Source organism: Vulpes vulpes, chromosome 2, assembly GCF_048418805.1.
Source record: "Vulpes vulpes isolate BD-2025 chromosome 2, VulVul3, whole genome shotgun sequence".
Classification (NCBI taxonomy): domain Eukaryota; kingdom Metazoa; phylum Chordata; class Mammalia; order Carnivora; family Canidae; genus Vulpes; species Vulpes vulpes.
Genome location: NC_132781.1, coordinates 100,226,936 through 100,247,739, shown reverse-complemented (window position 1 = coordinate 100,247,739; position 20,804 = coordinate 100,226,936). Strand labels below are relative to the sequence as shown.

At 40.1% G+C, this 20,804-nt stretch overlaps 1 protein-coding gene across 12 annotated transcripts in view; it reads left to right on the top strand.

Annotated features, from left to right (window-relative positions):
* ARHGAP21 (Rho GTPase activating protein 21) overlaps nt 1–19,916 on the top strand; it is a 137,648-nt gene extending 117,732 nt beyond the window's left edge. For 8 of the 12 annotated variants that reach the window (XM_072749404.1, XM_072749399.1, XM_072749400.1 and 5 more), the window contains 14 exons: nt 1,907–2,032; nt 3,529–3,813; nt 5,811–5,875; nt 6,153–6,292; nt 7,094–7,236; nt 8,048–8,203; nt 8,304–8,382; nt 9,052–9,125; nt 9,203–9,292; nt 12,660–12,785; nt 12,975–13,016; nt 13,339–13,444; nt 15,377–15,408; nt 17,937–19,916. In XM_072749404.1, coding sequence (XP_072605505.1) covers nt 1,907–2,032; nt 3,529–3,813; nt 5,811–5,875; nt 6,153–6,292; nt 7,094–7,236; nt 8,048–8,203; nt 8,304–8,382; nt 9,052–9,125; nt 9,203–9,292; nt 12,660–12,785; nt 12,975–13,016; nt 13,339–13,444; nt 15,377–15,408; nt 17,937–19,466 — 2,994 coding nt within the window. In that variant the 3' untranslated portion in view covers nt 19,467–19,916. The remainder of the gene's footprint in view (nt 1–1,906; nt 2,033–3,528; nt 3,814–5,810; nt 5,876–6,152; nt 6,293–7,093; nt 7,237–8,047; nt 8,204–8,303; nt 8,383–9,051; nt 9,126–9,202; nt 9,293–12,659; nt 12,786–12,974; nt 13,017–13,338; nt 13,445–15,376; nt 15,409–17,936) is intronic. The other 4 variants (XM_072749405.1, XM_072749398.1, XM_072749402.1 and 1 more) reach the window with 2 other exon arrangements.
* Nucleotides 19,917–20,804: the final 888 nt, after the last annotated feature.

The following is a 20,804-nucleotide window of genomic DNA, read 5'->3' as shown; positions in this document are numbered from 1 at the left end:
TTACTATATATATTTTTAAAAAAACCTCCCTTGAATCCACATCTACCTCTATTTCCTATGCCTATCTTCTCTTCCATGTTTCACGTTAAAACTCCTTGAAAAAAATTGTTCACCTCCTCACATCATGTCTTTCTCAACTAACACACACCAGGCTGACACTGTTCACGCTAAGGTGACTAATGACATTCAAGTTCCAAAACTAATGTTTATCTTTTATTTTTAACCTCTTTGACTTTTCAGTAGTCTCAAACACAATTTCCCACTCCCTTCCTAAAATATTTTCTTCGGCTGATTTCCATTCTGCTTCTGCCCAATATTTAAAATGGTGGAATGTCTAGAACTGGTTCTGACCCTCTTTCTTCTCTAGCTACCCTCATTGCCAACATGATCTTATCCAGAAGTCTCCCAAAGTTTATACTGTAGCCCTGGCTTCTTCCCCGGACTGCAGCTCATTGAGGCTGACATCTTTATGTTAGTGTTTAACAGGCAGTCAACGTTTAATGGCCAAAGAGATCTGGATTACCCCCGCCATATTTCCACCAGTTTTCCCCATCTCACTAAATCTACTTCACTCAGTTGTTCAAGGCCCAAATCTGGGAAATACCCTTGCTGCTTCTTCCCTCACCCTCACCCCCATATCAAGTATTATCCACTCTACCTCCAGGACACACCCTGAAGCTTTACATTCCTCTCTATTTTCACTTAAGTTACTTAAGCCCAGCCACCATCATTCTTCACTTGAATTCCTACAGTAACACCTTTTCTGATGGGTAGAGAATCCATTCTTCAGGTGGCAAGAGGAGTGACCTCTGAACTGGGATCTGATAATGTTACCCCTTTGATTCATTACCTATTCACTTCCCATCACACTTTCTACCATGGCCTAAAAGACCCTAAACAATCTATTAATTAGCTGTTTCTCCCAGTGAACATTTAAAATGAAAAGTAAGGGGCACCTGGGTGGCGCAGTTGGTTAAGCATCTGCCTTCAGCTCAGGTCATGGTTTCAGGGTCCTGGAATCAAGCTCTGGGTCGGGCTCCCTGCTCATTTGGGAGTCTGCTTCTCCCTCTCCCCCTGCTTTCATTCCCTGGTTGCTCATACTCTCTTGCTCCCTCTCTCTGTCTCTCAAATGAAATCTTAAAAATTGAATAAAATAAAATGATAATGGTAAACATACTTACTCATTAGCTATACATTCTCCCTGAACTTTTCTCTTTCCTGACCTTTCATAGATGGCCCCTTTAAAAATTTTTCATCCACATTTCATCTCAGATATTCTTTCTTCAGGAGGCCCTGCCACTGCACCACCAACTTCTAGCTACAATGCAGTCACTTGTTACTGCATCTCTGTGTTCCTTTCCCAAATGGCACTAATCATAGTCTGATCATTTTGTATTTTTTAATTCTGATTTGTCTTTTCTCATTAACATATGAGCTCGGGAGCAGAAAAATTCTACTATTTCCATTATTTTTTAATGATTAAAAATTCTTGCAGACAACTTTTAAAAAATGACAGTAGCCAATTTGCTTTTTTTTTTTCAGTAAGACTAGAAATTTTTCTAATGTAATTAATAATGGTAGTATTTTTTTTAAAAAATCCTTCAGGGTAGCCCCGGTGGCCCAGCAGTTTAGTGCTGCCTTCAGCCCGCAGTGTGATCCTGAAGACCCGGGATTGAGTCCCACATCAGGCTCCCTGCATGGGGGAGCCTGCTTCTCCCTCTGCCTGTGTCTCTGCCTCTCTCTCTCTCTGTCTGTCATGAATAAATAAATAAAATATTTTAAAAAATAATAATAGTCCTTCATTTGGAATATTAAAGATTTTTTTTCAGCAAAGCAATTTTAGTGGGCACATGTTGATAAAGGAAAAAGCTGGTGTCTTACTCTATTTTCTTGGCTTTTTCTATAGATCTTAGACAGCCAGAAGTCATCAGAAGACTCTGGGTCCAGGAAGGATTCTTCCTCAGAGGTTTTCAGCGATGCTGCCAAGGAAGGGTGGCTTCACTTCCGACCACTCATCACCGACAAGGGCAAGGTAGTACGGTCTCTCGAGCAGATGAAATGCAAGCCCTGCAAAATAGCATGTAAAGTCTGCACAGATAAAATGACAAATTATTCATAAGAGGGAGTGGAAAATATTACTTCCAAATAACTTTTTCTACATGAAGGAAAATTATTTTTTAAAAAAATTCAAATCGTTGACTTAATTTCATATTTTTTCATTCTGTATATCAACTGCAAATGGAATAAACAGTCTTATATTTTGCAAACAACAACAAAAAAAATAGAGAAATCAGGACACCTGGGTGGCTAGTGGTTGAGCATCTATCTGCCTTTGGCTCAGGGTATGATCCTGGGGTCCTGGGATCGAGTCCTATATCAGGCTCCCCAAAGGGAACCTACTTCTCCCTCTGCCTATGTCTCTGCCTCTCTCTGTGTATCTCTCATGAATAAATAAATAAAATCTTTTAAAAGAGAGAGAAATCAAAGTATTTAAGAAGGAACTCAGCTTTTCTTATTAAATAGTTTATTAGCAATAGATTTTCGCAGAATCTTCCTTTAGGGAGTGGCAGTTCTCCATATTAATAATTTCAGATTTTTAATTGAGCTTTTCCCAGTTTTTTCTTTTAAATTGCCTTTATAAATTTCTTCTTAACTTTATTTTATAAATATTGAGTTATGTAAATGAATATCACAATGTCTACATGCTTCATTAAGTAGGTTTCAATACAAAAAACCTTTGCCATATTATAATTTCTTATAATATGTGGGCAGATTATTTATAAAAAAAATTTAGTTCTGTCAAAAGAGTATAACTTTTACAAAAACCCACCTTGGTGGGAGCCCTGGGTGGCTCAGCAGTTTAGTGCTGCCTTCAGCCCAGGGTGTGGTCCTGGAGTCCCTGCATGGTGCCTGCTTCTCCCTCTGCCTGTGTCTATGCCTCTCTCTCTGTGTGTGTCTCTCATGAATAAATAAATAAAATCTTTTAAAAAAAAAATAACCCACCTTGGGTATGGATATTGTTTCTTGACCATATAAAGTTGATCAATTTTGTTAGTTTAATTCATTACTCATACGTATTGTTTTGGGAGTGTTACATAGTGTTTGTCATTTGCATGATCTGGGACTTGTTTTAAGCCTTACCCTCCCTCAAAAGATTTTTCTGATGGATTTTTTCCTGTTTTCTATTCTCTTAGCATTTTTATATATTTTATATATTTTGCTACTCTTGTTTTGCCTTTATTCAGTTTATCTTAATTACTTTGTGAACAATAAAACAGGTTTTTTTGCCCCCAACCAAGTTAAAGTTGAGATTTCACTATCCTTGATTTCAATATGAATACCTTGCCTTGCTTGGTTACCCTCCACCGTGTTTGTCATTCCTTTTCTAACAAATGCATTGAGAATCAGACACGCACTACATACACTTGGTGTACATTTGTGTGTGTTAAAAGTGTTGCTTGATGTGTTTATCCTGTCACAAGGATTGAGCCAAGCATCAAGCATCCCTGAACTGTTTCATTTTTCCAGCGAGTTGGTGGAAGCATTCGGCCATGGAAACAGATGTATGTTGTGCTTCGGGGCCATTCACTTTACCTGTACAAAGATAAAAGAGAACAGATGACTCCATCTGAGGAAGAACAGCCCATCAGCGTCAATGCCTGCTTAATAGACATCTCTTACAGTGAGACCAAGAGGAAAAATGTGTTTCGACTCACCACATCAGACTGTGAATGCCTATTTCAGGCTGAAGACAGAGACGACATGCTAGCATGGATCAAGACCATCCAGGAGAGCAGTAACCTCAACGAAGAGGTGTGTGTACAAAGTTATGTGGGTAAAACTAGAGTCTTTCATGACTTTTTTCTTAGGAAGACTGAAAGAATCTGAAACATCATTTTAGAAAATTAAAATATGCTATTTTCACTTGAAAAATTGATCAAAAGGAAAATTTAAGTGTACCTATTTTATAATATACTCACTTATTTGAAAATCATCATAACTGAACTACAAAAATAGATAATTCATATATTTTGCATGCTTTCTCTGAAGCAGGATCAGGAAATCCTAGTTCCCCATCCTGGTCATTATGACTAAATTATTCCAGATTTGGTTCCTTATCACAGAAACAGAATTAAGTGGGCCTTAAGTTATAGTGAAAATTTGTTTGATACTTATCAATGCAAAAAGATATGGTATGGTTTGATACTTATGTAAATGCAAAAAGATATGGTATGAGGATTTTCATTCATGGAGATACACAGTCAAGAAGAATACAGTAGAGCCTGCTATAATATAGTCACTAGCTTCTAAGAAAACTTGCATTTTCAGAAATCATGTGAAAAGCCAGTTTTTCTTTTTAAGAGGGAAATGTTTGGGGACTTGAGAGTTTCTGGCTCACAGCCATCAAGTAATTTTTTTACAACAGGGGTTGATAATGTAGTGCTTACAGTGTATGTAATTATGAACTTGACAGAGCAAATGCCACAGTGATTAAGACTAGCTTTTGCTCAAGAGTATCCTTTCATATCATTAACACGGTTTTTCTTACATGTTGTTCTCATTTTTTGTCCTCATTGTTATGACATAAAGAAGCCCAATGTTCTTTTCCCTTAACTCACGGGACACTGGGACACCTACATTACTGTAAGGTTATGCAAATTATGTTCTCTAATATAATATAGTCATTTCCATTATGTACAATTCAGATTATGAAAACTTAGGCCATAGGAAGAATAACTGTGCTTTTTTTCTCTGACAGTTTATCCCCTACCTTGTTTGTGGTTAAAAATTAACATCAGATCCCTGTCGATTTAACCTTTGTTCTACAAGCATTGTAAAGAGAGCATCAGACCTGAATTTTTTCAAAGTAAATAGAGAAAGTAAGAGTGTTCTACATGAATAAGTCTCAACAACTGTATGAATGTGTTGTATTACTGTCATCACCATTTTGCAAACAAGGACACTGTCAAAGGGGGACTACATAATTTCCATAAGGTCACACAGCTACTAAGTGTCAGGGCTGGGATTTAAACCCAGGTGATTTCACTCTAGATCTTAACCATTTGATCTCCTAGCTGATAAGTAGGAAGAGTATTTGAACTCAAGATCTTTGTCTCCAAAGCCTGTATTTGTAAATTTTACTGTTCATTATAATCAAAATGAAACAAGTAAAAAAAGAAAAAAAAAAGTTAATACATGTCGATGTCCAATTAGAAAAAAAATCATTACTTCATGATTAAATCTGACTTTACCATATAGCATATTATAAAAGCTAACCTGGTAAGGTTGAAAAGCTCAGTGTTGGGCTTTTTCTCTTCTGATAATCTAGTAAGTGCCACTTCTGACACTAAATGACTCTGTCTCCCTACTCCTATAAGTTCATCATTAACAAATCTTGACCTCATTTTTCCATCTTTTATACAACTGTATCATTTTGAAATGCTGATCATTCTTTCTTGTATTAGAAAAAAACTGGCCCATTGCTTCCCAGTCATTTATAAAGAAATGTCAGATCAATAAATTTAAGCACCTGCTGTTTGCTGATACTAATTCTGGATATTGTAGGGGTACAAAAAATAAACAGAAAGCTCTTTTGGCAGTGGATGGGAGTGCGGAGGGCACTTGGATCATTTATTGCATAGGGATGTTGGGTGGCAATGCTGAACAGGGGTTTTTAAAAGAACTCCACTGAGAGTATATAGGGGCTGTATTGGCTAAGCAGTGCAATACAATGAAGAGCCTCAAAAAAGTACAATCCCTCTCTGTGTTTAAAATTGACTTTCTAATCTTACCTCCTGTCTGTTCTGTAGGACACCGGAGTGACTAACAGGGATCTAATTAGCCGAAGAATAAAAGAATATAATAGTCTGATGAGGTGAGAATTCTACCATGCCTACAAGTTAATTTGGAGATAAAATATCTAATTGTTGGAGCACCTGGGTGACTCAGTCGGCTGGGTGTGTCTGCCTTCAAGCTCTAGTCCTGATCGCAGGATTCTGGGATCAACCCCACATCATCATCTGGCTCCCTGCTCTGTGGGGAGTCTGCTTCTCCCTCTGCAGCTCCCTCTGCTTGTGCACTCACTCTCTCTGTCAAATAAATAAATAAAATCTTAAAATAAATAATTGTTAAGAAATGTTTATCTCTTTCAGCAGCAAAGCAGAACAGTTGCCAAAAACACCTCGCCAGAGTCTCAGCATTCGGCAGACTCTGCTTGGTGCTAAATCAGAGCCAAAGACTCAAAGTCCACACTCTCCCAAGGAAGAGTCAGAACGGAAACTTCTCACTAAAGGTACTGATGCTGGTGTTTCTGGATAAATTTAACAAATACAATGGTTTAAAGTTGGGATTTTAAAGGTATTTCGTGGGGCACCTGGGTGGCTCAGTTGGTTAAGTGTCCGACTCTTGCTTTTGGCTCAGCTCATGATCTCGGGCTCATGAGATCGAGCCCCATGTGGGGCTCCACCCTGAGCATGGAGCCTGCTTAAGATGTTCTTTGCCCTTCTCTCTCTGTCTGTCTAAAAAAATAATAAATAAATAAATAAATGTATGTTTGTATGTATTTCATGTTTTTCTGTACCATTTCTGCTGACCTCAGCCCACTGTGAGCTAGCTCAAAGGTCACCTTGGGCCCAGTCAAAGCTAATGCGGCTTTTCCTTAAGATGAGTCTTTGTCTTGTGATAAAGATGAAGTGAAGGAAAATGTAACACTTACATCTACATAAAGACACTACAAATTTAATACAGAGGATCCAAGCACTGTTATTTTGAGATAAAACCATCATGTTTCCTTCTGCTAAAATTTCACTATTAAGATGTCAGTATTAAGATCCTATTTTCTTGACTGTTTTAAAGAAAACCATGATACAGATTGTAAAAGGGTAGAAAAGCATAACTGATTTCAATTAAATTATATGGGAGGTTAAAAGGAGTCATATATTAGGAGGAAAATACAATATTTTCTATAAATATAGGCTATATCATGTATAGTACAGGATTCTGATTTATATAAATATTGAAGTCATGATTTAAACATACTTGTTTGTTTTTTCTTTTCCTTCTTCTTTTTTTTTTTTAACATAACGATCAAAAGATGATACCAGTCCCCCAAAAGACAAGGGCACATGGAGAAAAGGTATTCCAAGTATTATGAGGAAGACATTTGAAAAAAAGCCCACTGCTACAGGAACGTTTGGTGTCAGACTGGATGATTGTCCACCAGCACATACCAATCGGGTAGGAGACCCTAGCCACCCAGATTTCCTATCGTTAATTCGTTGTAGTCCTTATAGAACCTGAGTACACAACCCTTCAGATGACACAGAATATATTTTAATCTGTGCAGCATTTTCCTCTGTATAGCAGATCAGCTTCCCTAAGCATTGCTGACCTGTAAGGATGTGTTATTTTATCTATAATGATCTTTTTCTAATGTATTGACTCTGAAATAGAATAATGATTCACTCATTAGGAATGTACCTGAAATGGTAAGAGTTCATTCTCAAATCATATGTGTTTCTGCTTTTTAGCACCTTAAAAGAAGGTGAAGGATGAAAACAAGAACCTGATTGAGAAAGTATAATAAATGTAAATGTGCGTGTATGTGCGTGTGTGTGTGCCTGCGTGTGTATAACGTCCATATTAGGATTCGTGTCATGAATTGCGGTTGATGATGTTATTCTCTCTCCCTCTTCTCTCTTTATTCACCTTATTGCAATTATTATTGCCCTTTATTCACCTGCATTGTTCCCATATTCTCATTACTTTAGACTTGCCTTGTTTCCTGTTCACATTTTCATCTCCCTGGGTACCCTTCTCTCTCTGTCTTGTGCTACCTCTTCTCCTCTCGCTGTCCCAGATCTCTCTTGCTGCTTCTATCTATTCCCAGTTCTGCAGTGTCTATATTCTTCATTTTCTCTATATCAAACAACAGCGATTTATCTATTTCCTCTTGTATGGAAAGGGCCTCTTAGCTACAATATACATCTACTAACAAATATAAATGTTTGTGCTATATTAAATAAAATATTTATTTCTTGTTTTGCAGTATATTCCATTAATAGTTGACATATGTTGCAAATTAGTTGAAGAAAGAGGTCTTGAGTATACAGGTATTTATAGAGTTCCTGGAAATAATGCAGCCATTTCAAGTATGCAAGAAGAACTCAACAAGGGGATGGCTGATATTGATATACAAGATGATGTAAGTGTGTATTTCTATTTGATTACCTGATCTGTGGGGTTTTTTTCTCCTTTTGTGGTATTGACTACAAAACTGCCATGTTTCTGTTTTGCACACCTAGAAATGGCGAGATTTGAATGTGATAAGTAGTTTACTAAAGTCCTTCTTCAGAAAACTCCCTGAGCCTCTCTTCACAAATGGTGAGTGAACGCCCACAAAAGATACCAGTTGAAATAGTTTAAAATTACATTGTTGGAAAGCCATAGAATATTAATATTTGGTTAAAGGAAGCGGGAGATTTTGTTTAGTTGCTACTTCTATATAAAGCATAATTATCACTATTTTTTTTGTCATTCAGATTTTTTTCCTCCTGATAAATTTGGATGAAAAATAAGTTTATAAAATTATGTAGGTTCAGGTTATGTAGATACCATGAAAGTATATGGTACCCTGTTCATCCATGTTTACTTGTGAAGTTAAAAATACTGTTTTCTGTCAAAAGTCTTCAGACATAATAAAGTACAATTAGTAGGAAAGCATTTTTTTTCAGTCCAGCAGGACACTAAACTTACATAAGACACTGTTCTCAGTGTTGTGGTTGGGGGGACAAAAAAGTGGACAGACTCTAAATATAGGATGGTACTCTCAGAGAACTCACATTTTAGGGAATTTCATTTGATGATAAAGCTTGGAGATCATTACAAATGATAGCTGTTTTGGAGATTACATTTCAAAAGCTATTTGGGGTCAGCCCTATGTTTAAGTTTTTGTATTGGGTTTTGAAGTCGAACCTTAAAGTAAATCTCGATTATAACTCATCTAAGCGATTTAAGATAAACTTGTCTTATTGTTCTTATTGTTGTTGTCAGATAAATATGCCGACTTTATTGAGGCCAATCGTAAAGAAGATCCTCTAGACCGTCTGAAAACATTAAAAAGACTAGTAGGTATTATTTTGTAGTTTTGGAGGTACAACTGAAATTCAGCCTTTAAATCCATCATGAAAATAATATGTTTCAGATTCACGATTTGCCCGAACATCATTATGAAACTCTGAAGTTCCTTTCCGCTCATCTGAAGACAGTGGCAGAAAATTCAGAAAAAAATAAGGTGTGTAAAGTGCCTATTGAAGAGATGTGCTTTCAGTGGGTTTCTTTGAAAAGATAGGCTACATTGCTTCACATCAATCAAAACAAGGGTTATAATTCAACAAAAGCTCTAAAATAGGGGATCCCTGGGTGGCGCAGCGGTTTGGCGCCTGCCTTTGGCCCAGGGCGCGATCCTGGAGACCCGGGATCGAATCCCACGTCGGGCTCCCGGTGCATGGAGCCTGCTTCTCCCTCTGCCTGTGTCTCTGCCTCTCTCTCTCTCTCTGTATGACTATCATAAATAAATAAAAAAAAAAAATAAAATAAAATAAAAAAAAAGCTCTAAAATACATCCTGTTGGCCCATCAGCCCCTCTTAAAAATCACTCGTAAAAGCAAAAGATCCCAAAATATCAACTATCACCATTTTGAAAAGATATATCCTTTTACATTTATCCAGCAAGAAAAATGAAAAGCGAAGAATTTTACTTCTCTTATTTTACAGCTCTACATTTGTGATATTTTTGCACAATGTATCAAATATACCAAATAGTATACAGTGAAACTGACATTTTCTTTTGTTTTGTTTTGTTTAGTTTTAAGCAGATAAGACTTCTTGTTTGTTTAACAGCATCACACCACCTTTGTCAAACACACCAAAATTTGCTGTCCCTTACTATTATCTAATACTGAGTTCATGTTCAGTTTTTCCTGGTTGATTTCTTTTTTTTTTTTTTTAAAGATTTTATTTATTTATTCATGAGAGTCAGAGAGAGAGAGAGAGAAAGAGAAAGAGAGAGAGGCAGAGACACAGGCAGAGGGAGAAGCAGGCTCCATGCAGGAAGCCTGACATGCAATTCGATGCCGGGTCTCCAGGATCAAGCCCTGGGCTGAAGGCGGCATTAAACCGCTGAGCCACCAGGGCTGCCCCCTGATTGAATTCAAAAAATGTCTTTCTACCCTTGTTTGTTTAAATCAGTATCTAAAGGTCCACACACTGTGTTTGGTTGATACGTTATAATCTTAACTTCACATCATTTGTATCCGTTATTGGTGATTGTTGCCTAAACCCATGATATCTTTAGAGATTGCAAAATGATGATTTTCTGAACTTTGGGCATTACTTACAAATATTGAAACAAAGTCATTTTGGCTTCTGGAAAAAAAAAAAACCAGAATACCACAAGTTCAGAAACACTGCTATCACCTTTTTCTAAGGGTCATGCCTGCTTAAGTAAGGTAGAGAAAAATGCATTTGTTCACGTCAGTTTAGTGTCTGTCATCTTCTGGAAGACAGTTGCTCACAGCTGTGGTGATTGATACTATGAGAACAGTATCAACCCCTAGTACCTGCAGATTGAGGAGTCAGCAAGCAGTGTTATATCCTTTGGATGCTCAATTTCATCAACAGTGATAGGGCATAAAAGGAAAAAGGAAAAAAAGAGAGTGAAAGAATAAAAAAAAAAAAAAAACCTATATCAATTAGTTGTGCTGTTTCCAGAAGTTCATCCAGTGGGATCCAAAAAATTCTCAACATAATTATAGCTGAAATATTTTGTAATTATTTCAGCATTTCCCAAAGTGCATTTCCTCATTCATCACTTTTGCTGGATGTTAGCAATGCGTGGGACATAGCGTTTGATGGTCTAATTAGTTTAGAAGGCACTGAATTAAAATGTAACAGTAGAATTTTTTTCATGGCTTTACTAAATTAACTAACACTGTGACTCTTGAGGAAGTGGCTAAGGGCATTTCATTTTCCTATTTGACTATGCTTGTGGAGCATCTTTCAAAAAATACAGAATTTGCCTAAAGTAATTGATGAGTAAATAAATGGTGAACTACTTATGTTATTAGTTTTACTTAGGAGCCAGCTAAAACTGTATACCCACATAATAAATATGACTGTATACATATAAATAATAATGTGTTATCCTTAGTCTACAAACCTAAATGAAATCATAGTAGATAAGAACCTAGTAAAAATTTTGCTTAAGACCTTTGAAATGGACTTTGTAAGCCACTTTTACCAGGACAGATGTAAGAATGAGATGACATCTTCCAGAGGGAGAATAAAAAACATTCCTGTGTACTCAGTTCAAGTCAGCCCTTCCTGTAAAGTAGATTTACTTTCCACTAGGTCAACTTTCTGTGAAAATACTGACTTTAGGGGCACCTGAATGGTTCAGTGGTTGAGCCTTTGCCTTTGGCTCAGGTGATGATCCCAGAGTCCTGAGGTCAAGTCCCACATTAGGCTCCCCATGGGGACCCTGCTTCTCCCTCTGCTTATGTCTCTGCCTCTCTCTCTCTCTCTCTGTCTGTCATGAACAAATAAATACAATCTTAGAAAAAAAAAAAAAAAGAAAATACTGACTTTGACCACAATTTCTCCCTATAACTGTCATAAGCACCATGTAATAATGCATGTAGTAAGGTAGCTAACATATTAGATGCATAACAGTTGCTTCAGAATGGGAGATCTGTGCATTTTCCACTTTGCACCATACCTAAAATGTGTATAGGCACACATGCGGGCATGCCCATGGCTCTTCCAAAATAGTATAGTAGTGTGCTTGCCTAAACCAGTTTGACTTTTTAATTTCTGCAGTGATTTTTTTTTTTAAAACCCTCTGGTATGTTTCCAGCGTTGGTTAAAGCTATTTGACATTTTAATCAAATCCTGAGTTCAATATATTACACTAGACACTCTAAGATACAACAAAGGAAAACAAAGAATCTATACCTTTGATAATTGTGTAATTAAACAAGGAATACAAAATGGTGTGGAAATGAACGTCCCAACGTATAAGCATGTTATACTGAGGTGTTTCAGATCCACACAAGGATAAGCAAAGAGCTTTGGAAGTTTTCGTTGAAGTAAAAATTAGTCAAAAAGAGTATTTTTGGATGTTTTTAAATATTAGCACTTTTGATGTACTAAGGGGGCAAATTTGGAAAATGTTATGTGTGTTTAAGCATTTTTTCTAGTTTTTTTTTTTTTTTAAGTTTTTGAGGAGAGGGTTACCCTATTCTTTTGTGAGTTTTTTTCCCTTTGATGTTAATATTTTTGTCAATTAATGCAGCTCTTATAATACTAGTTTGAACCAGATCAATTGCTTGTCTTCAAAGACTTCATGAGACAAATGAATGCCAATTAAGTACAGTACATTGTCATTAAAGCACAAAAAAGATGTTAAGTGTAGATTAGCTTATAGAAAGCCTAACTAGGAAACATTAGTTTTTTCATACACAATTGGTCAACCATTCTTCTTTGAGTTCTTTTTCATCAAAAGAACCTTTCAGAAATAAAATGGCAAATATGCAATGGGAATTTAAGTCTACTTTCTTAAGAAAAATTCTGATATCTTTCAATGACATCCTTTGTTCCAGATGGAACCAAGAAACCTAGCAATAGTTTTTGGTCCAACTCTTGTGAGAACATCCGAAGACAACATGACCCACATGGTCACTCACATGCCAGACCAATACAAGATCGTGGAGACGCTTATCCAGCATGTAAGTTCAGGCTTCATCTCGTCAAGAAAATAACTTTTGTGAGCTGCTGGTATTTGGTAGGACAGAATTTGGATAGAATTTTTTTTTCTAAGAAAACAACTTTTTTTTTTTTCCTATATTCTCCAAAATATAGATCTATGTAGGGGGTTCTTTAGTTTCTCTTTTCACCTTTTTTATTTTAAATTTTAGCATGACTGGTTTTTCACAGAAGAAGGAGTGGAAGAACCTCTTGTAAGTATCGTCTGTCAGCCTTTGTACTGACTTGTTTGCATTCGGGATACAAGCTCCTGATACTCCAACAATGTCAACTTCCTGCTTTGTATGCTATTGTCCGCTTTGCACCCCGGAAGCAGGTCTATAGCTCCTCCATTTCTGGTCTAATGAAAATACAAGTATGATGCTTATTTTGTAGTTAATTGATTCTGTGTAACCAATGTAAAAAGTTAAGCAACTGTGCTCCACTCGGTAATGTGTCTTTTACTAAATGTTGTTTGAATTTTAAAGAAAGTATCTTTGAAGAGATGATGAAGAGATCTTTGTTTATTAACCATAGACAACAGTGCAGGAGGAAAACACAGTAGACTCCCAGCCAGTGCCAAACATAGATCATTTACTCACCAACATTGGAAGGACAGGAGTCTCCCCTGGAGATGTATCAGGTAACTCTTGCCTGGGCAGTATTGATTTCTAGGTTAAGCTAAATCCTCGTAACCTGAAAGAACAAACCAATCATAAATAACAATTCACTATGATTTTTTCCTTTTCTTCTTTTTTTTTCCTTTCTACTAATAAAAAAACTTGATCTTCCTTTTCTGATTGATCTTAATTATCTTCCAGTGACTATAATGCCATTGGCAGTGCATGGAATTGGGAATTGTAATGCTTGTCAGAATGGAAATCTGAGGGAACTGAGCATGCAAACCACTGTTTTGTTCTTTTTTTTTTTTTTTTTTTAATTCACAGTTTCCATGTAATAGTCATCACAAGGTAAAACAGATATATGCTACTGAATATGTGGTTGCTGTGATGGCAGAAAGTATGATCTAGACTGTATAAGTAGTTCTTACTCCTGAGCTAGATGTTCTGTTTAAAAGCAGCAAGTGAAATATGTTGAACTGCTAATGGGCACCATTTTCATAAATAACAGTATATTATTTGTCACTATAGAGTTCACAGTAAAAGTCGATCTTATCTGACATTTTCTTCTGTTTTCTCTTGCTGCCCTAATGTCTGGTTAAGTAGCGGTTTTCATAGGCTCTTTTACTGACAATTTTCTCCTGCCAAACTGTTGCACTAAACCTAGCATGTTGTTTTACACGCTCTTTTCCCTTTGTCTCTAGTTCTTGTTTGAGTCCTAAAGGGTTTTTTCAGCACTAACTGACACAGGCAAATCTATACTGATGTTGAACAGGCGAAGTGGGAGGAGTCTATCACACGGTAATGTCGCTAGTGGATTCTGTGGTGGCCCTGATGGACAGCTGGAGCTGTAGGAAGAAGGAGGATTGCTGTCCTCACTGTAGCTGCCTGGTCTGCAGAAACCCCCGATTCTTGTAAATGCAAAACCTAGTTGATCTGTGGTGTAAATTTTCTCTTAAGGATTATTGTAAACAGATCAATACTACTTTCTTAAAAGTTTTTCTGCTGTTTCTTGTTATTTCTGAAGCAGACCGTGAGGAGAAATAGCATGGTATGGTCTACCAGTTCTTAAAGTCATAAAGCATTTAGCCATGTGTTCAAAGGGGCGTGGCACGGGGCTCAGCTCATTAATTTTGAAAATCCATTTCCCTCAAGTTGAGAGACAAAATTTCACAATTGGTGTTCTCCTGAATAGCGCTAGCCCCTTCCTACCCTCTTTATAATTGTATAATCTGAGTTTTTGCCAGACAGTGAAAATTATGGTCTCCATTTCTCCATTTCCATAATAGCGTTTGTGATAGATAACGACAAAACTGGTAGCAGTTTAACCAATCTAGTCAAAAGGATCCCTGACTGCACAGAGATGAAACTGGGGTCTAAAGCACAAACATCAGCATTATTTAAAAAAAACCAAAGTGACCTGGAAGCAGGGTTACCTAATGCATCCAGATGCATTGCGAGTTTACGCTTATAAAATTTGCGTTTGACAGTCTGACAAAAATCAACCTAAACACACCGAGTACAAGTGTCTCAATTTGTAGCGAGGATAGCCAACCATCTTGAAAGTTCTACATTGTGTATCAGTTCCAGATACAGGATGTGGTACATAGTACAATTCTTAAAAAGGTCTTGGAGCTTCTTCATGGCTAGATTTAATATTTAGAAATCTTGATAAACACTAGTGTTTCTGTTTTTGTTTAGTACAGGGCTCCTTTGCCATACCTCTCATTGAGCTGATTCTGCCTACAATTCACAGCATCCTTTCATGGCGGTGGCTTTCTGTGGTGCAGCTTGCATCTTTGTGAGCTCTGACTATCCAGAGTGTTCTGTTGTTTTGTTTGAGTTTGGCTTTCACATTTTGTTCTGTGCCTGTCTTTTCCATAAGTTTTGCATTGTTTGTTGGAAGCAATAAAGATTGACTAATACTGACCATGTTTTATTTAACTTCTCAACAGATTCAGCTACTAGTGACTCAACAAAATCTAAGGTAAATTGTTTCATACAATTCTGAAATATCTTAGGATGGGGAGGTTGCCTTTTAGTCTATTGTTACAATTAGGATACAGGTGCATCCCTCTCTGTGTCTGATGACACCGACCAACAAAATTGTTGAGAGGGAAAAATTAATTCTTAGACTGTGACAGAATACTGGATTGTGGGCTTGAATGTTGGATTTCTCCTGGCATAGTTTAGCCTAATACAAAGGAGTAGACACTTTTTTCATTCTTAAATGTGAAAATTTTCCAACCTATACAAAAACAGAGAGAATAGTAAAATGAGTCCCCATGCAACCGTTATCCATTCTCAACAATTAACATGTGGCTGGCCTTTTTGTTTCATGTGCACTTCACTCACATGCCTCCCCCTGGATTACTTTGAAGCAAACCCCAAGCATCATATTTCATCTGTAAATATTTCAGTAGTAATAATAGATTTTGTTACCATCACACATTCTTATGAAAACCTGTATTCTTGCTTTTCTTTCAGCAAAATCAGTATTTTTCCATAATTTGTATTCGATTGACAACACCACCATTTACACATTTTGAGTAGTTTTGGGAAGTTCTTACTCTTAGAAAGTTTTTTATTAATTTGACTCGTCCAAACTTTGATCTGCTGAGATAGTAGCGGCTAGAATTGTCAATAAGTTTCTTAAAGTTTATTGTTCTGTTGGAAAAGGAGACATGTTTAAATGATAGCATGTTTAAATATCATAGTGAGAGGCTGTATGTAATTAAATTATAAAATCTTGCAGGGAATTTTACAAAATATTCCAGTCATATCGTATCATTCACTGTCACTTAACGCTGTGATTTTTACTGGCTTTTTGCCCCAGCTTTTTATTTTGAAAAATTTTAAACCTAGGGAAAAGTTGTAAGAATAATAGCACTTAAACCTTTTACCTTAGATTCATCATTTGATAAATCTTGATATATATAATTTTGAGGAGTTGACTATTTGAGTTACTTATAGACATGATAACGCTCTACCCCTAAATGCCTCAGCATGCATCTCCTGAGAGCGGGGCATTCTCCTGTATAATCACAGTGTAATTATCATACCCAGTACACAACATTATCATTTCTAAAAGAGTTTTTGCACAAATTTCCCCAGTTGTCCCAATAATGTAAACGTAAACTGTTTTTTATTTCCTTATACAGGATGCAATTAAGGATCACTCCTTGCATTTTATTATCATGTTTCTTTAGGGCTTCTTTAATCTGGGACATTTTCTCTTTCTTTTCTTTCTCTCTCTCTCTTTCCTCTTTTCTCTTCTTTCGTCTCTTCTCTTCTTTTTTCCTTTCTTTTTTGCCAGAAGATAAGATTTCAGACTTGGGTTTGAAATTTCCGAACTGTTTGAAATGTCCTCCTTCCCTCTTACTAGATGCATATTTCTTACTATACGTCTTTGTCTGTCTTCTACAGAAGGTGTTAAGATGTGGATAACCGATTAGACGTATACTGGATAATTAGGAAATCCTTTCTTACTCATAAAAACAAAGTTCTGTTAATCTGCCATTTCACTTTGATGAATCCTTTTTAATGCAACAGCCTAAGTTTTTACTTTTTCAAGATTTCAACACAGTAGTTTTAGTTCGTCTAAGATGTTGACGACCGTAGAGAAATAGGCTTTCTGCTTCTATTACTCGGCATACTTCCTGCCTTCCTGCTTGTCTTACCCGGCCTGTGGTTAACCAGCAAGTGTTTATTGACTCCCACCGCCATCATTTACTTAACAGATAGGCATCATGAGCACACTAATTAAATAGTTGTCACCAAGAACCTGTTACACATAGCTAACGAAGCCAGTGGCCTTCACTACAACTCTATCAGCGATAGTGCTTCTCTGGTAAGGATTTAAGATATTTAGTTGACCTTCTGTTATTTGAATCTTCCGACCTCATTGTTAACCTTGAGATGAATGAGACATTGCCAACCTGAGTTGCCTAAGGCAAGTCTGCAGATCCGGTCTGGCTGAACTAATGGAAGACCAAAGAGTTCCCTCAGTGAGTTTATCTGATGTTCCCTCAGTGAGTTTATCTGTGTATCACACGGTGTCCGGTGTCCGTAACTGGAAAGTCGAAGCCAGTCGTACACTTGAAGTAACCTGTGTCAGGATATCACACTCGGCCACGTCAGGATAGTGACTCTCAGACTTGTGTCCCAGGTTAAGGAATCTGAGGAAGGCGGAGCCTCCCAGAAGCAGGGGAAGTCAGTAGGTGCAGGGAAGTTCGCTTGACTGGGAGGAGCACTAGATAGCTCGAGGCTCAAAATCTGTCCCTGAGAGAGAGAGACGGATGTGTAGGAGTTGTGGCTTGGCGGCTAAATGCCACCGGTTGCCAAGAAATGGAACTAGTGGGCAGTGGTCACTCATGGACAGGGTCCCCGGAGGGCTAAGGAACCGCACGAGAGCTCCAGAGCGCTCTCAGTAGGACGCTCCAGGGGACACCTCCTCAGAAGACGGCCCCAGTCGTGTTCCTGTGCTCATGGTCTGATTTCTCTGATTTCTCTCAGGGTTCTTGGGGATCTGGAAAAGATCAGTATAGCAGGGAACTGCTTGTGTCCTCCATCTTTGCAGCCGCCAGTCGCAAGAGGAAGAAGCCAAAAGAAAAGACACAACCCAGCAGCTCGGAGGACGAACTGGACAATGTGTTTTTTAAGAAAGAAAGCGCGGAACAGGGTCAAAGTGACATCAAAGAGGAATCCAAAAAAGAGAGCGAGGCGCTGTGTGGAAGGCAGAGGACCGCCACTTCCAGAGAAGGAAACGCTAAGAAGGACCCGGGCGCCGCGAAAGAGGAAAGGAAGGAGCGCGCCGCGGCCGGAGAACGGTCGCCGCCACAGAGCGCGAGAGCCCGGACGTCGCCGTCCCCGGGCTGCCGCTTCCCGCCGCCGGGAGAGAGCCCCAGGCCCCCCGGGGCCCCCAGGCCCACGCCTCCGGGAGACGCGGGGTCCGACGCGGGCGCTCGGCTCGGCGCCTCCCCGCGGGCGGCCCTGGCCAGGCCTTGCCCCAGGAAACGCGGCAGCCCGGACGCCGGCGGCGCGGAGCTCCCGGCGCAGCTCGGCGCCGCCGCCGCCGCCTCAGACCCCGCCCGCGCGCCGTCCGCCGCGTCGCTGACGGGCCCCGACCCCGGCCGGCTGAGCCCCGAGGTGCGCTCGGTGGCCGAGAGCAGGGGCGACGAGGCGGACGACGAGCGCAGCGAGCTCGTCAGCGAGGGCCGGCCGGTGGAGACGGACAGCGAGAGCGACTTCCCCGTGTTCCCCGCCGCCCTGGCCGCGGACCGGGGCCCCCGAGGCCGTTCGCGCGAGGCCGGCAGGGCGAGCCGGAGGAGCTCGGAGGGCAGCGAGCCGAGCGGCACGGACGGCAGCCGCACCCCCAGCCTGGACAGCCGGCGGCAGCTCTTCAGCTCCCACAAGCTCATCGAGTGCGACACGCTGTCCCGGCGGAAGTCCGCCCGCCTCCGCTCCGACGGCGGCAGCCCGGCCGACGCCCGCGGCGAGCGGGAGGCCCCCGGCCCCGCCCTCGCCAGGGTGTTCGACGTCATGAAGAAGGGCAGGTCCACCGGCAGCCTGCTGGCGCCCGCCAGGCCCGAGCCGGACCGCCAGGAGCCCACCTGGAGGACCAAGCTGGCCGACCGCTTGAAACTGCGGCCCAGGGCGCCGGCGGACGACATGTTCGCGCTGGCGCCGCAGAAGGCGGGCGAGGCCGCCAAGCGGAAGAACATCCGGCGCCGGCACACGCTCGGGGGGCACCGGGACGCCGCCGACCTGAGCGTGCTGGGCTTCTGGAAGGCGCAGGCGCAGGCGCAGGAGCAGGGCGCCGACCGCGAGCCCGAGCTGTCGGCCGTCACGCGCCTGAGGCCCAAGTGCCCCGCCCGGGACCTCTGCATCTCCGACTGGCTGGCCCGGGAGCGCCTGCGCGCCAGTGCCGCCGACCTGAGCGCCGGCCCGAGCGCCGGGGAGCCCGGGGAGCCCGGGGAGCCCGACCGCGTCCGCCGAGGGAGCCTCCAGAACGCGAGCCCCGACGCCGGCTCCGCGGCGCTCTGACGCCCAGCCCCGCCCGTCACCTGCCCGGAGCCCCAGGCGGCCAAGCGCGGGCGCAGCCCTGCCTTCAAACTGCGGCACGGCCACCAGAGCAAAGAAAAAAGCTACTGTTACGCGTTCCAGTGACTCTGTAAATATTTTCTTGTACCAGAATTGTTATTATGCAGCCTTCATTTGGGCTGGTTTCATCATTTTGCACTGTGGAATAGCTTCACAGTGCATTACTACAGCCGGAAGAACATCAAGATATGTGTATATGTACACACACACACACACATATATACACATATGTATGTATATATACATATATACACACACATATATACATATATGTGTGTGTATATACATATATATATTTAAAGATATATTGGATAGTTGTATACAAATGAGCAGGATATTTGTTGCAACTTAGGACACAGTGTATACCCAAGATTACCGAAGCAAATAGCTGGCATTAGTGTGCAGCAAATTTGTTCTTTTGGTTTCATCACTAACAAAAGTGCCTCATCATAAAAATCCATTTGGTTATTAGGGTGCCATATTGTTAAAATTAGAGAACTTACACTGAATAAATGAATGCATTTTATTGGTAACAAATTTCATTACATGTACCAGTTTTAACACAGGTGGATACGGAACTTGCATTCCTTCGTCATTCCAGGTGGATCTCTGAGTTTTATATTCAAACTTTTAATACAGTTTTTGAGTTTTGTGTGACTTGAATTTTTAATCTTTCTGTAAAATACGTAACTTAAATGAACATATTATATGTGTATCTTTTCTTCAGATACCAGATTTGATATAAATGTTGTAACATAGGTGTGTAGATAGTGACCTGGATGGAACTGGCTTCTTTATCGAGAAGAATATAATTCTGCATGAGGACTTAATGAATCCAAACCTGTGTCATGCCTGTGTGCATACCCAATTAAACACTGGAAATAAAAATTGTTTTGGTGAACTTTGCGTGGCTTGGAACTTACTCTAACATATTTTTAAATGTGTTACCCATTTATAACTGCCATCATTGGTCCTGACCTTTTTTTTTTTTTTTTTAATGATTTATTTATTTATTTATGATAGACATAGAGAGAGAGAGGCAGAGACACAGCAGGAGGGAGAAGCAGGCTCCATGCCAGGAGCCTGACATGGGACCCTGACGTGGGACACGATTCCGGGACTCCAGGATCGTGCCCTGGACCAAAGGCAGGTGCTAAACCACCGAGCCACCCAGGGATCCCCCTGGTCCTGACTTTAAAAAAAAAAAATGACCTGCTCTCAGGGCACCTGGGTGGCTCAGTGGGTTAAGCGTCGGACTCTTGGTCTCAGCTCAAGTCTTAA